Here is a 13,884-nt window from a genome sequence, read left to right as displayed (position 1 = left end):
AGTGTTTGTATTGGCACCACACACAAGGAATTACAAATGCAAAGGAAGAGGTACAAGGATCACATCTCCATGCAGTTGCCTGAAGACCTGACCTTGAGCCAGAAAAGAAAAATGACCCAATAGTGTCTTTTAGATAGTAGATTTTAGAAGGCTGATTATGATAGTAGCTTTTGAGGGTATCATGCCCTGAAGAACTGGACTAAATTACCTGTGATATTTTCACTGACCAATTTGTTCCTACCTCCTAGGTGTAAATTATTTCTAGACTTTGAAACATGTACTCTCCTCCCAAGTGTTTTTTAAACCAGTACCATTAATAATGATTTACCTAAAGCTGGGCATGGTGAGGCAAGCTTGTAATCCCCGCATTTGCGAGCCTAAGACAGGAAGATTGTGGTTCACAGACAGCCTCAGCTACTTAGTGAGGCCCTTTGCAACTCAGTGAGACCCTGTTTCAAAATAAAGAATAAAAAATAGGGCTGGGGGTATAGCTTGGAGGCAGAATGCCTCTGGGTTCCATCCCTAGCACTGCAAAAAAAAAAAAAAAAAAAAAAGACTTACCTAGCTAGCTATTACACAGAAGAACAAATTCTGCTTTTCAAGACTGCCATCACAGCTGGGGTGTAGCACAGTGGCAGAGTACACAGTGGACATGCACAAGGCCCTGGGTTCAATTCCTAGCACCAAAAATAATAATATGTCATAGCAAATACCACCATAGCTTTAGACCAAATCCTCATAAACTTTAAGCAACCATAAACATTTGGCTTAGTTACAAAAGGATGAATTTGTGTTTTAGTTTGAAGAACTTTAAACAAGCCAAGTAATTGTATAAAATTTAAATTTTATGATCATGTTTGGACCTTTATACACTTAATCACAATGGAAATGTTCATATTCATGTTTTTCCCCAAAGGAAAAATTTCTGAATTATCACTATGTTGCACAGTAGACTAGAAATACAAGTTCAGGTACTTATTCAAGTTTTTAAAGAATGCAAAGAACAACACACGATTTTAACCCCCAAACCTGAAGTCATCAACATGATTCTGTTGTACTTTATCTCTGATTTCACCTAAAAAGTCATTATTATTTAGAGATAGTCCCCTAGTCACATTTTTTTTTTTTAAAAAGCTTCTGTCCCACCACAACTTCCTGAGATCTGCGAAGAAACTGCAGTCTTGTGATCAGACTCCATATAGGACTGGCAGTTTTGTAACCATAAGGAAAACTGGTGACTGATTTATGTGTCAATCAACTGTAGTCGGCTGATCTGATTAGAAGCCTTGACAAATGCCTGGTGGCGATTGCAAATAACTGCTAAGCATATGGGAATGATACAGTAGCCCACTGTCTTGGGATCAGCTCTTGTGCAAGAATAAAGGAACAAGAACATCTGTATATAAGGAATCAGAAAAATAATTGTCCACAACCAAAAAGGCAGAGAGAGTAACCGAGCTTTCAAGGAGTGGGTCCATGTGGTTCCTTCACGGGGTTCCTCGGGGTGCTGTTGAACGTGTTCCAGAGCCAACCTGTTGTAAGTCTCATTGATTTCAAAAACATAGTAAAAGGCCGCTGCACTTGCTAAGAGATACAATCCCACTCCAATCCATCCCATCCGCTGGCGGAAGTTCATCATTCTCCATGCTCTGCGCCTTCACATAAGGACAAGAAAGTAGGGTTAGTATCACAATACTGTCCCGGGAACTATTCCAGATGTACTCGCTTTGTCTTCCGAGAGTTCTAAAATGCTCTAGCAGCACGTTCAAAAGAATGACATTGCGCTTACCTTAAGAAATGCAAACAACTTACAGGTAGTTTCTTGTTGCGACTAAGAGCAAGTAAAAACATTGGTTTCTCTACCCACATATACAGAGGTACATATATGTAGAATATATAGTTCTGTTTTTTATGTCAATTCTGCAGAACATCTCTCCATTCTGCAAGATCGGGTCCAGTACACTACGCTTCAGATACAGGAATCAGACTAGTTTCCCACGGGACATTTCACTTTCACAGCCCAAATGCCTCCTGGCTTAACTATTGCTTGAGATGTGAGCACTAGGTTCTACAGGTTGAGCCGACGCCAGCCCCAAGGCCGTAACTCTCACTTACAAAGGTGCCGAGAATCTTCCCGTTCCCACCGCAAGCGTTAAAGAGTCACTCAGTTCTGAATACTCGGGTGGCTTTGGCATTTCAGAGCAAGCCAGCATAAAAGGAATGCCCTGGGCCGCCGGGCTCGGGGAGAAGGGTGAGCGCCGCCAGCCCGGGGCGCGGGCCCGCGCGGAGCGGGAGCCTCCCGGCCGCTGGAGCCTCCGGGCGCCGGCGCCGCCCCGGCCGCGGCCCCGGGCTCCCCCGCACCGGCCTCGCCGCCCGCGCGCCGCAGGGCCGCCCGCAACGCCGAGCAGCTGGGCTCTCACCTTCCTGTCCCAGTGGCCGCCCGCCAGCCGTCCCGGATGCGCCGCCGACCCAGGTTCCGGCTCGGGCCGGAAGCCCCGCCCCGTGACGTCAGCCGCCCCGCCCCCAGGCTGGCTCGCCCGGGCCTGCAGGTGGGCGGCCGACTGCGCTGGCACGGCGCCGCGCCTCGCCGCAGAGGGCAGGGCAGGGCCGGACCGCTCGCACCCACCGGCGTATCCCCGGAGCATCCCTTGGAGCATCCTCGGAGCCCAGGGCTCCCGCGCCCGGACCGCGGCGGGCGAGCGGGCGGACGGAGCGGGCACCGCTGCGGGGAGCGGGGAGCGGGGAGCGGGGAGCGGGGAGCGGGGCGGGCGCTGCCGCACAGCCTGCGGGCCGCCGCGCACCTTTAACTCACCTGGCTGCTCTGTCCTCGCAGGCCGCTGGAACCCAGCGCCCGGACGAGACCTGCGGGAGGTACTGCGCACGGTTACCCGGAATTGCGGTGGGTGTCTGCGGCCCAGGAGAATTAGGACTGACATCTGTTATCCTGGCGCCATGACACTGAGGCTCTTAGAAGACTGGTGCAGAGGGATGGATTTAAGCCCTCGAAAAGCGCTGTTGATCGCCGGCATCCCCGAGACCTGCGGTGTGGCAGAAATCGAGGAGGTGCTGCGGACCGGTCTGGCTCCGCTGGGGGAGTACAGACTGCTGGGGAGGATGTTCCGGAGGAACGAGCGCAGGAATGTGGCCTTAATAGGGCTGACTGCGGAGGCCGATTGTGCTCTGGTCCCTGAGGAGATACCCGGAAAGGGGGGTATGTGGAGAGTGATCTTTAAGCCGCCTGACACTGATCGTGAATTTTTGAGCAAATTAAATGAGTTTCTAGAGGGAGAGGGCATGACAGTGCGTGAGTTGGCCAGAGCTCTTGGTTATAGAAACAACCCTTTTGGCCTAGATCAGCGCACGGTACCAGAAATGCGGACCCCTGTGTTGGCGCAGGCATTAATTGAGGCTCTTCGGCCTGCCCTGCAGTACCTAAGATATAAAAAGCTGGGGCTGTTCTCGGGCAGGGATCCTCCCGAACCAGGTGAAGACGACTTTGGGTCGTGGATGTTTCACACCACTCAAATGATGAAGACATGGTAGGTGTCAGATGCAGAGAAAAGGAGGCGATTGATAGAGAGCCTTCGGGGCCCAGCATTTGATATTATTCGTACCCTCAAGACAAATAATCCCTTAATTAGCGCCTCTGAATGCCTGCAGGTTCTTGAGACATTATATGGTGTCATTGATAATCCCAGGGAGTTACAGACCAAATATCTAACCACTTATCAGAAGGATAAAGAAAAGTTGTCTGCTTATGTACTAAGGCTAGAGCCTTTGTTACAGAAACTGGTACAGAAAGGAGCGATCGAGAAAGATGTTAGGAATCAGGCTCGCCTAGACCAAATCATCGCTGGGGCAGTTCGCAGACAGCTTGATCTGCCAGAGGATGGCCCATCCCCTGGCTTCACGCAGCTGCTGGCACTGATCAAAGACAGGGAGGCAGCTGAGGGGGCCCTTCTCCAGGCAGGATTAGAAGGACGTTTCACCTGAACCTCAGGAGACCAGGAAGGGATGCCTGGCAAGGAGCAGAGCCTGAAGGCACACCAGCCCATGCCCTCCAGTGGGAGACACCAGACACCAGCCAACCCCTACCTTGTGTTGCCAAGTGACCCAATTTGTGCAGTTCTCAGTATAAATAATTTGTTGGTTCTGTGCCTGTTTAGTGATTTTTCAAATATGCCACCTTGTGGATTTTTTTTTTTAATCATACAAACTTGTACTTCTGTGTGTGTAGTGCTCCGGGGAGCAGGAAGGCTCAGGCCCATATGCTGACCCGATCTCTGCGATGGCATCTTGGTTGATAACAGGTACAAGTTTAGCATGTCACACGTGGTCACTTTGTGTCAGAAACAGTCTTTAGGCGTGCGTATTGCCTTGCATTTATGATGAGGACCATAAACTGTGGTTAAGATAATGTTATTTTTGTGCAAATCAGAAGTATTGATTCTGCACAATCAAAACAGACGGCTGAGTGCTGAGGCGGATAGGTCTGCAATGGCTGCCTGTAACTAGGTTTCTGATATAGATCATCAAAGCATCTTTTTCTGAATATCATTTTCATGGTAAATATAAAATTATAAATGTGGACATAAAAATAAAGGAATGCCAATCAAATGTCTTTCATCTATTTTTCTTTATGCCAAGTTTCCAAAAGCGATTTTATGTGAACACAGTATTCCTAAATTTGAATCTAGTGTTCTTAAAGTTGAATCTGAAAACCACTGATGTCATACAGACTTGGTTCTTTGGATTCTTTAATCTTGGTGCCCAGGTGCCAGGGGGATTCCTTAAGTGAGATTGCTAGGGGGATCTTCTACTAAAGCCATAAAACAACAAATGAAACAAGACTGTACAGCTAGCAGGTTCAGACATTTCCATGTGTTGAATTTGGAGGGAAAAAGGAAAGAAATGAACTTTGCATGGCAGATTGAACTAAAATTTTTCCACATGGTTTCTTATACAGTCATCTTAAAGATTCTACAATATGGGGCTGGGGTGATCGCTCGGTGGTAGAGGGTTTGCCTGGCATGCACAAGGCCCTGGCTTCAAAATCCAGCAACACACACACACACACACACACACACACACACACACACATACACACACACACAGAAACACCCTGCAATATACAGAAACTCAGTTTCACACTTGTAGAAATGAACATAAGAGAGGCGAAGTTTATCTGAGATGAAATAACTAAACAACTAGCTAATGGCTGGGCCAGCATTCTGCCTGTCTTACCACTGCCAAGAGAGAAGCCATGGTAAGGGTGCCTGTACCCAACAGCTTCACAAGGGAAGCAGGGCAGGTGTTGGCTGCATCTCCCGCGTGTACATCTCACATGCATGGGAGGAGAGGACATGACTCCATCACAGAGCCCCAATCGCCCTGAGTTCTCCTGCCAAGGAGTGTTGGTTACTAGACGGCATATGGACTCCGCATAAGTCACAAGCTATAATTCTCCTCTTGTTTATATTTGTATAGTGGTTTAGAGCATACCAGGCACTGTCATACAGGCCACTCGTTTGCCACATCGGTAGTGGAACGTGGTATTACTTGTGTTTGGCTGATAGGCGTGTCACAAGTGTGTGCACGTATGTGTACATATATGCCGCACCTCTACCGTATGGGAGCGTTGAGCTAAGGGCACAAGACCACATAATTAAGTTTGTGTAATCCCTGTCCTAGAGGCTGAGTCAGAGTCATAGTAATAGCTGACGTTGACTGCCTGCTGATGGCCAGGCACCCGGCATTATTAAACACACGTGGTCCCCCAGCCCCATTTTATACCCAAAGCGGAGGCACAGGGAAGTGAAGTCACTTGCCCAGGCGAGGCTTTACACTTTCTAAATGGCAGGGCCGGGCTACTTGTAGAGGTCTCGATCTTCATTCTGCGCTGCCTTGTTAAGCCCTCACAGCAAGCAGTCAAAAAGATACTACTGTGTCCCCCATTTTACAGATGAGAAACTTGAGGTTCAGAAAGACTCTCTGTGAGGGACAAGGACACAAGCTCTAATTCCAAAGAGCTTTTGTTAAGGTGTTCTGATATACATCTGCTAAAACTCTGTAGAACCACAATTTTTTGTTGTTGTTGCATTGCTAGGAATCAAAGCTAGGGCTTTGTGTATGCTAAGCAAGCACTGAGCTACAGCCCTGGCCTTAAAAAAAAAAGTAATGGCAGTTATGTTTAAAAAATTATGAAATGATAACCCGGGCCTGGTGGTGCACGCTTGTAATCCCAGCATTTGGGAGGCTGAGACTGAAGGATGGTGATTCACAGACAGCCTCAGCTACTTAGTGAGGCCCTCTGCAACTCAGTGAGACCCTGTTTCAAAATAAAGAATAAGCCAGGTGTGGTGGCTCACACTTGTAATTCCCGCGCTTGGGAGGCTGAGACAGGAGGATCGCGCAGGTACGAAACCAACCTCAGCTACTTAGTGAGGCTCTCAGCAACTTAGTGAGACCCTGTTTCCAAATAAAATATAAAATGAGTCTGGGAGTATAGTCTGGAAGTAGAAAGCCTCTGGGTTTCACCCCCAGTACCACCAAAAATAAAAATAAAAATAAAGAATAAATAAAAATAAAGAATAAAAAAAATAGGGCAGAGGGTGTAGCTCAGAGGTCGAATGCCCCTGGGTTCCATATGATAAAAAAGTATGTTCTTTTTTCTACATCTTTGGGTATGTGTCATACTTTGTGTTCTTTAAATAATTTTCAAAAATGTGAATGACACTAAAATGCTATGTAATTTTCTTTTTTTATTTTTATTCAGTGAAAAAGAAATATGCAAAGGAAATGCCCAAAGAAGCAAGGAATGTGGCCTGCCGGGCAGAGGGCTACCCGAGGTGCCAGCCACAACAATTTGGGAATAAATAACCTATGAAATAAGTATCCAAGATGCTGATTATGTAGGTTGATTGAATAAGTGTGGGAGAAGAGACAGATTTTCCTTACAGAAGAATTTCAAATCATTTATGAAGTGACCCCCCCTTTAGGAGGTAGACTTTATTCCTTTTCCCTCTTAAATGTAAGCACAACTTTGTGACTCTCTCCTAAGGAATAACAGATTGAGAGAAAAAAGTATAACCTTCCAGTGGACAAACTGGCAACCTTTTTTTTCTTTTTTTCTCTTTTCTTTTTTTTTTGCGGGTCCGGGGATGGAACCCAGAGGCATTCGACCTCTGAACTACACCCCCTGTCCTATTTTTTTATTCTTTATTTTTGAAACCGGGTCTCACTGAGTTACAGAGGGCCTCGCTAAGTAGCTGAGGCTGTCCGCGAACCGCGATCCTCCGGTCTCAGCCTCCCGAATGCTGGGATTACAAGCGTGCGCCCCCACGCCCGGTTTATCAGTGGTGATTTCTTGGAAGTCACAAATGTAGCTCAGTACTATAAGATGTTAACAAAAGGGGAAAGGAAGCTGGGTTGGGGGTGCATGCCCGTCATCCTAGTCCTTGATAGGCTGAGACAGGAGGATTGCATGCTAGCTTCATCAACTTGGGACCCTGCCTCAAACTAGAAAATAAAATAGGGCTGGGAGTGTAGCTTAGAGGTAGAACGTCCCTGGGTCCAGTTTCCAATATGGGAAAGCTGAGTATAGGAAGCACTCCACTATCTTTGTAACTTTATTTATTTATTTATTTATTTATTTATTTATTTATTTATTTATTTGGTGGTCCTGGGGTTCCTGGAAACCCTTCTACCTCCGGGCTACACTCCCAGACCTATTTTTATATTTTTATTTGGAAACGGTTTCTTAAGCCTTTAAACCTGCGTGATCCTCCTGGTCTCCACCTCCCAAGCGCAGGGATTACAAGCGTGCGCCACCACGCCCGGCTGTCTTTGTAACCTTTAACTCTAAGAGGATCCTAAAGTGTTCATCGAAACACATGTATGTGTGCATATAAGGACAGACATGACATGCAAGTAAAGTGAAATTAGTCGTCCGGGAGTGAGTCTCGGGCTTCCCTTCTAGAGACCACAAGGTGGCGCTGAGCGCTCGGTCAGCCCCAGCCAGGGCTTGGCTGGGAAAGGGATTCTTAGGTGAATGGTGTTGCCCTGCAAGCCTGCCCTCCAAGCCTGGAAAAGTTCTCAAGTCTTCATGTGGAAAAGCATGTAAGTACTCAGTCCGTCACATGACTTCCCTTCTAGATGCATGACACTTTTAGAGTCTCTTGGTGAGCTCGTGCGAGAGTCCTGGCCTTGGCCGTTGAGCTGAGCACGTCTACCTGTGAGCACATCCTTCACTATTCCCTTGACTGCTAGGGGCCAGAGTTTCTCAAGAAATCGGAACCAGATCCATTTCTGAAGGTGTATTTCTTCCCCCAGTACTGGGGATTGAACCCAAGGGCATTCTACCTCTGAGCTACACCCTCAGCCCTATTTATTCTTTATTTGGAAACAAGGTCTCACTAAGTTACAGAGAGCCTCAGTTCACAGCTGAGACTGGCTGTGAACCCAGGATCCTCCTGTCTCAGCCTCCCAAGGACTGGGATTACAGGTGTGCACCATCACACCTGGCTCTGATGCTATTTTATTTATTTATTTTTTTTTTTCGGTACTGGGGATGGAACCCAGAGGTATTCTGCCTCCGAGCTACACCCCCAGCCCTATTCTTTATTTTGAAATAGGGTCTCACTGAGTTGCAAAGGACCTCACTAAGTACCTGAGGCTGGCTGCAAACCATGATCCTCCTGTCTCAGCCTCCCAAATGCTGTGATTGCAAGTGTGTGCAACCAAGCCCGACTTGATCTTTTTTTTTTTTGCAGTACTGGGGATGGAACTAGGGGCATTCTACCTCTGAGCTACACTCCCAGCCCTATCTTTTATTCTTTATTTTGAAACAGGGTCTCACTGAGTTGCAAAGGGCCTAAGTAGCTGAGGCTGTCTATGAACCCAGATCCTCCTGTCTCAGCCTCCCAAATGCTGGGATTACAAGTATGAGCCACTACGCCTGGCTCCTATATTCTTAATGTGTTTAATATTTATCACTAAACATGTTTCCAAATATTTTCAGACTACCTTTGATGAGTATGCTCTGTGTGTGTGTTACTGGGGATTGAACATGGCATTCCACCTTGGAGCTATACCCCCCAGTTCTTTTTATTTATTTATTTTTTGTTTTGAAACAGGGTCTCATTAAGTAGCTGAGGCTGGCTGTGTACCTACGATCCTTCCTTCTCAACCTCCGTGATACTGGGATGACAAGCGTGCACCACCACACCCAGCTGATGAGTGTGCTTCTAAAACCCCAACTAGATTCTGTGTTCCCCTTGATACCAGGGCATGTTATATAGTCCAATATGTTTCACATTTGGAAGGTAAAAAGCATTTCGTAGCTAATTAGTAACTCTAGTTACTAATTACTGTATATTGTATGTAGTAATGATAACAGGTATCACCTGTTAAATTCTTCCTCTGTATCAAGCATATTGCTAAATGTTTAACATATGGTACCATATTTCATCCCGAATATATTACTATCTCTAATTTCAAATTAGGAAGCAGACATTTGAGTAAATAGTTTGTTCAGAATCACACGGCTAAAAAGATGCCAAGATCTGTCTAGTTCTCAGGTAGAATAGAAGAAATAGGGACAGGTAAAAAGGAGACTCCGAGGCCGAGATCGCGTCCACCCTGCGAGCACAGTCCCCTCGCCCTCCGCCGCCGCCGGTCCACACCCGCCACCCAGCTCACCATGGATGATGATATCGCTGCGCTCATCGTCGACAACGGCTCTGGCATGTGCAAGGCCGGCTTCGCCAGTGACGATGCCCCCCGGGCCATCTTCCCTTCCATCGTGGGGCGCCCACGGCACCAGGGCGTGATGGTGGGCATGGGCCAGAAGGACTCCTATGTGGGTGACGAGGCACAGAGCAGGAGAGGCATCCCGACGCTCAAGTACCCCATCGAGCACGGCACTGTCACCAACTGGGATGACATGGAGAAGGTCTGGCATCACACCTTCTACAACGAGCTGCGTGTGGCCCCTGAGGAGCACCCGGTGCTGCTGACGGAGGCTCCCCTGAACCCCAAGGCCAACCATTTAAAGATGACCCAGATCATGTTTGAGACCTTCAACACTCCAGCCATGTATGTGGCCATCCAGGCTGTGCTGTCCCTGTACGCCTCTGGCCGTACCACTGGCATTGTGATGGACTCCAGTGACGGGGTCACCCACACCATGCCCATCTACAAGGGGTACGCCCTTCCTCATGCCATCCTGCGTCTGGACCTGGCTGGCTGGGACCTGACAGACTACCTCATGAAGATTCTGACTGAGCGCGGCTACAGCTTCACCACCACAGCGGAGAGGGAAATTGTACGTGACATCAAGGAGAAGCTGTGCTATGTTGCCCTGGACTTGGAGCAGGAGATGGCCACCTGCTCCCTGGAGAAGAGCTACGAGCTGCCTGACGGCCAGGTGATCACCACTGGCAATGAGCGATTCCGCTGCACCGAGGCGCTCTTCCAGCCTTCTTTCCCGGGCATGGAATCTTGTGGCATCCATGAGATGACCTTCAATTCCATCATGAAGTGTGACGCTGACATCCGCAAGGATCTCTATGGCAACACAGTGCTGTCTGGTGGTACCACCATGTACCCAGGTATCGCCGACCGGATGCAGAAGGAGATCCCAGCCCTGACCCCCAGCACGATGGAGATCACGATCATCGCGCCCCCTGAGCGCAAGTACTCCGTGTGGATCGGCGGCTCCACCCTGGCCTCGCTGTCCACCTTCCAGCAGAGGTGGATCAGCAACCAGGAGTACGACGAATCCGGCCCCTGCATCGTCCACCGCACATGCTTCCAGGCGGACTGTTACTTAGCTGCGTCACACCCTTTCTTGACAAAACCTAACACGCAGTAAAACGAGATCAGATGGAAATGGCTGTATTTGTTTCCTTTTTTGTTTTGATTTTGTTTTGGCGCTTTTGACTCAGGATTTAAAAACTGGGACGGTGAAGGTGACAGCAGTCGGTTGGAGCGAGCATCCCCAAAGTTCAACTCTGTGGCCCAGGACTTTGATTGTACATTGTTCTTTTTTTTAATAGTCATTCCAAATAATAGTGAGATGCGTTGTTACCGGAAGTCCCTCGTCCTCCCAAAAGCCGCCCCACTCCTCTTCAAGGAGGATGGCCCAGTCCTCACCTGAGTCCACACAGGGGAGGTGACAGCATTGCTTTTGTGTAAATTATGTAATGCAAATTTTTTTAATATTCGCCTTAATACTTTTAAATTTTGTTTTATTTTGAATGGTCAGCCATCAAGGCCCCCCAACTTTTTGTCCCCCAACTTGAGATGTATGAAGGCTTTTGGTCTTCCTGGGAGTGGGCTGAGGTATGGAGGCAGCCAGGGTTTACCTGTTCCACTGACTTGAGACCAGTTCAATAAAGTGCACACCTTAAAAAAAAAAGAAAAGGAGACTCAGAGAAGTTAGGGAAAGAAAAAGAAACACAACTTTAACTCGAAGAAGCTCAAACTGGCAGGGTGGTGCATGCCTGTAATCCCAGTACTTGGGAGGATGAAACAGGAAAATCCCAGGTTCAAGGCCAGCCTCAGAAATTAACAAGACCCTCAGCAACTTAGTGAGACCCTGTTTCAAGATAAAAAAAAAAATAGAGCTAGGTGTGGTGGCGAACACTTAGCGAGACCCTGTTTCAGAATAAAAAATAAAAAGGGCTGGAAAGGGGAGAAGAGCTCAAAGGTAGAATGCCCAGTACCAAGGGGGAAAAGCATCTGAATCCCCCAAAGTGATTCTCACTCTAGGGCGCCCACGCTCCCCTGTGCGAACTTCTTGCTTTCCTGAATAAATCTCTGCTTATGTGGTTTTTCTGTTTGGTTGTTTGGTTGGTTTTGTTTTGTGTATGGTACTGGGGATTGAACCCAAGTTGTTCTACCTCTGAGCTACATCCCCAGCCCTTTATATTTTTTGTTTCGAAACAGGGTCTCACTAGGTTGCCGAAAGTCTCGCTCATTTCCTGAGGCTGGTCTTGAACCTGTAATCCTCCTGTACTCCACCACACCTGGTCTTGTGAGGCTTCCAGAAATTCCTTTCTGTGCTGAGTCAGGAACCTGCCAGGGCCTTGCTGAGGCCCCCTTTCTCCTCTGCAGGACTTCCTCAGACCCCTGTCCAGGGACAGTTTCAGAGCCAGAATGATGCCAAGTGGCCTCCAAGGGCATCATGGCTCTGAACAAGACTAGCACCTCTTCAAGAGATGGTGTGAGCAAGTGAGCAGAACCCTTGTTGAATCAAGTTTGTGCTGTATAACCTAAGTGCCTGTCTCCTCCCGCTCCTCCCTGACTCCTTCCAAAAACACATGGCCCGGCTTTTGCTACAAAAGACAGAACTCTGTTGGCTACCACCCTGTAACCATTAAATCTCTTCCTACTATTTTTTTTTTTTCAGTACTGCAATGGAACCCAGGGGCATTCTATTTGAGCTACAACCCCTAGAGTTGTTTTGTTTTGTTTTGTTTTTTATGGTACTGGAGATGCAACCCAGGGGCATTCTACCTCCGAACTACACCCTCAGCCCTGTTCTATATATATATATACATACATACATACATATATATATATACATATATACGTATATATATATATATTTTGTGTGTGTATATATATATATATTTTTGTGGGGGGGGTACTGGGGATGGAACCCAGAGGTCTTCTACCTCCGGTCTACACTCCCAGACCTATTTTATATAGTTTTTTATTTGGAAACAGGGTCTTGCTAAGTTGCTGAGACCCTCACTACGTAGCTGAGGTTGGCTTTGAACCTGCGCGATCCTCCAGTCTCAGCCTCCCAAGTGCGGGGATTACAAGCATGCACCACCACGCCCGGCTTTTATTCTTTATTTTGAAACAGGGTCTCACTGAGTTGCAAAGGACCTCACTAGAGGCTGCCTGCGAACTACGATCCTCCTGTTTCAGCCTCCCGAATACTGGGATTACAAGCGTGTGCCACCATACTTGGTGTCCAGCCCTAGTTTTTATTCTTTTTTCAGTACTAAGGATAGAACCCATGGGCATTCTGCCTCTGGGCTCCACCCCTAGCCCAATTTTTATTCTTTATTTTCAAACAGGGTCTTACTAAGTTGCAGAGGGCCTTACAAATTGCTGAGGCTGGCTGCGAACCTGCAATCCTCCTGTCTCAGCCTCCCAAGTACTGGGATTACAAGTGTGCAACACCATGCCCAGCCCTAGTTTTTATCCTTTTTTTTTTTTTTTTTTTGGTCTAGGGATGGAACCCAGAGGTATTTTACCTCCGAGCTAGAACCCTTGCCCTATATTTTTTATTCTTTATTTTGAAACAGGTTTCACTAAGTTGTAGAGGGCTTCACTAGTAGCTGAGGCTGTCTGCGAACCATGATCCTCCTGTCTCAGCCTCCCAAATACTGGAATAAAGCCACCACGCCCAGCTTTATTCTTTATTTTGAAACAAGTTCTCATTAAGTTGCGGAGAGCCTCACTAAGTAGCTGAGACCATCCTCAAACCTCAGTCCTCCTGTCTCAGCCTCCCAGTACCTGCGTGGCCACCACGCCCGGCCCCTCTTCCTACTTTTAACTGAGACTGATTCACCCACTTTCCAGGACCTTGAATCCCAGGGAAAGCCATTCTCTGGCAGGACTCTCATTCTCTGGCAGGGGGAAAGAGGGGGGTGAATCTTGCTTGGTTCACCATTGCTGCATAACAAGTTAGCCCCAAACTTAGTGGCTGAAAACAGTAACTTTTAAGAGCTCTTATTCGTGGTTTCCAGAGGTCAAAACTCTAGGGGTAACCTCGCTGGGTGGCTCTGGCTGTCTCACAGAGTTATGGAGGTGTCTGCCAGGGTGTGGCCATCTCTTGTAAGATCCTCCTTCAGCTTCCCAGGGCTA

General features: G+C 47.6%; 2 protein-coding genes across 2 annotated transcripts; one reads left to right on the top strand and one right to left on the bottom strand.

Moving 5' to 3' along the window:
* Window positions 1-1,243: 1,243 nt before the first annotated feature.
* Window positions 1,244-2,213, bottom strand: LYSET (lysosomal enzyme trafficking factor; the record flags this gene model as incomplete). The annotated part of the gene is made up of 2 exons (XM_080707809.1): window positions 1,244-1,655; window positions 2,116-2,213. 2 exons carry the CDS (start codon window positions 2,211-2,213, stop codon window positions 1,244-1,246), a joined length of 510 nt encoding a protein of 169 aa, XP_080563935.1.
* Window positions 2,214-9,676: 7,463 nt separating this feature from the next.
* Window positions 9,677-10,873, top strand: LOC308271070 (actin, cytoplasmic 1-like; the record flags this gene model as incomplete). The annotated part of the gene is made up of 1 exon (XM_080707193.1): window positions 9,677-10,873. Exon 1 carries the CDS (start codon window positions 9,701-9,703, stop codon window positions 10,871-10,873), a length of 1,173 nt encoding a protein of 390 aa, XP_080563319.1. The 5' UTR covers window positions 9,677-9,700.
* Window positions 10,874-13,884: the final 3,011 nt, after the last annotated feature.

The sequence above is a fragment of the Muscardinus avellanarius genome (assembly GCF_963383645.1).
Source record: "Muscardinus avellanarius genome assembly, chromosome: 12".
Classification (NCBI taxonomy): Eukaryota; Metazoa; Chordata; class Mammalia; order Rodentia; family Gliridae; genus Muscardinus; species Muscardinus avellanarius.
This window is presented reverse-complemented; position numbering and strand designations above follow the sequence as displayed.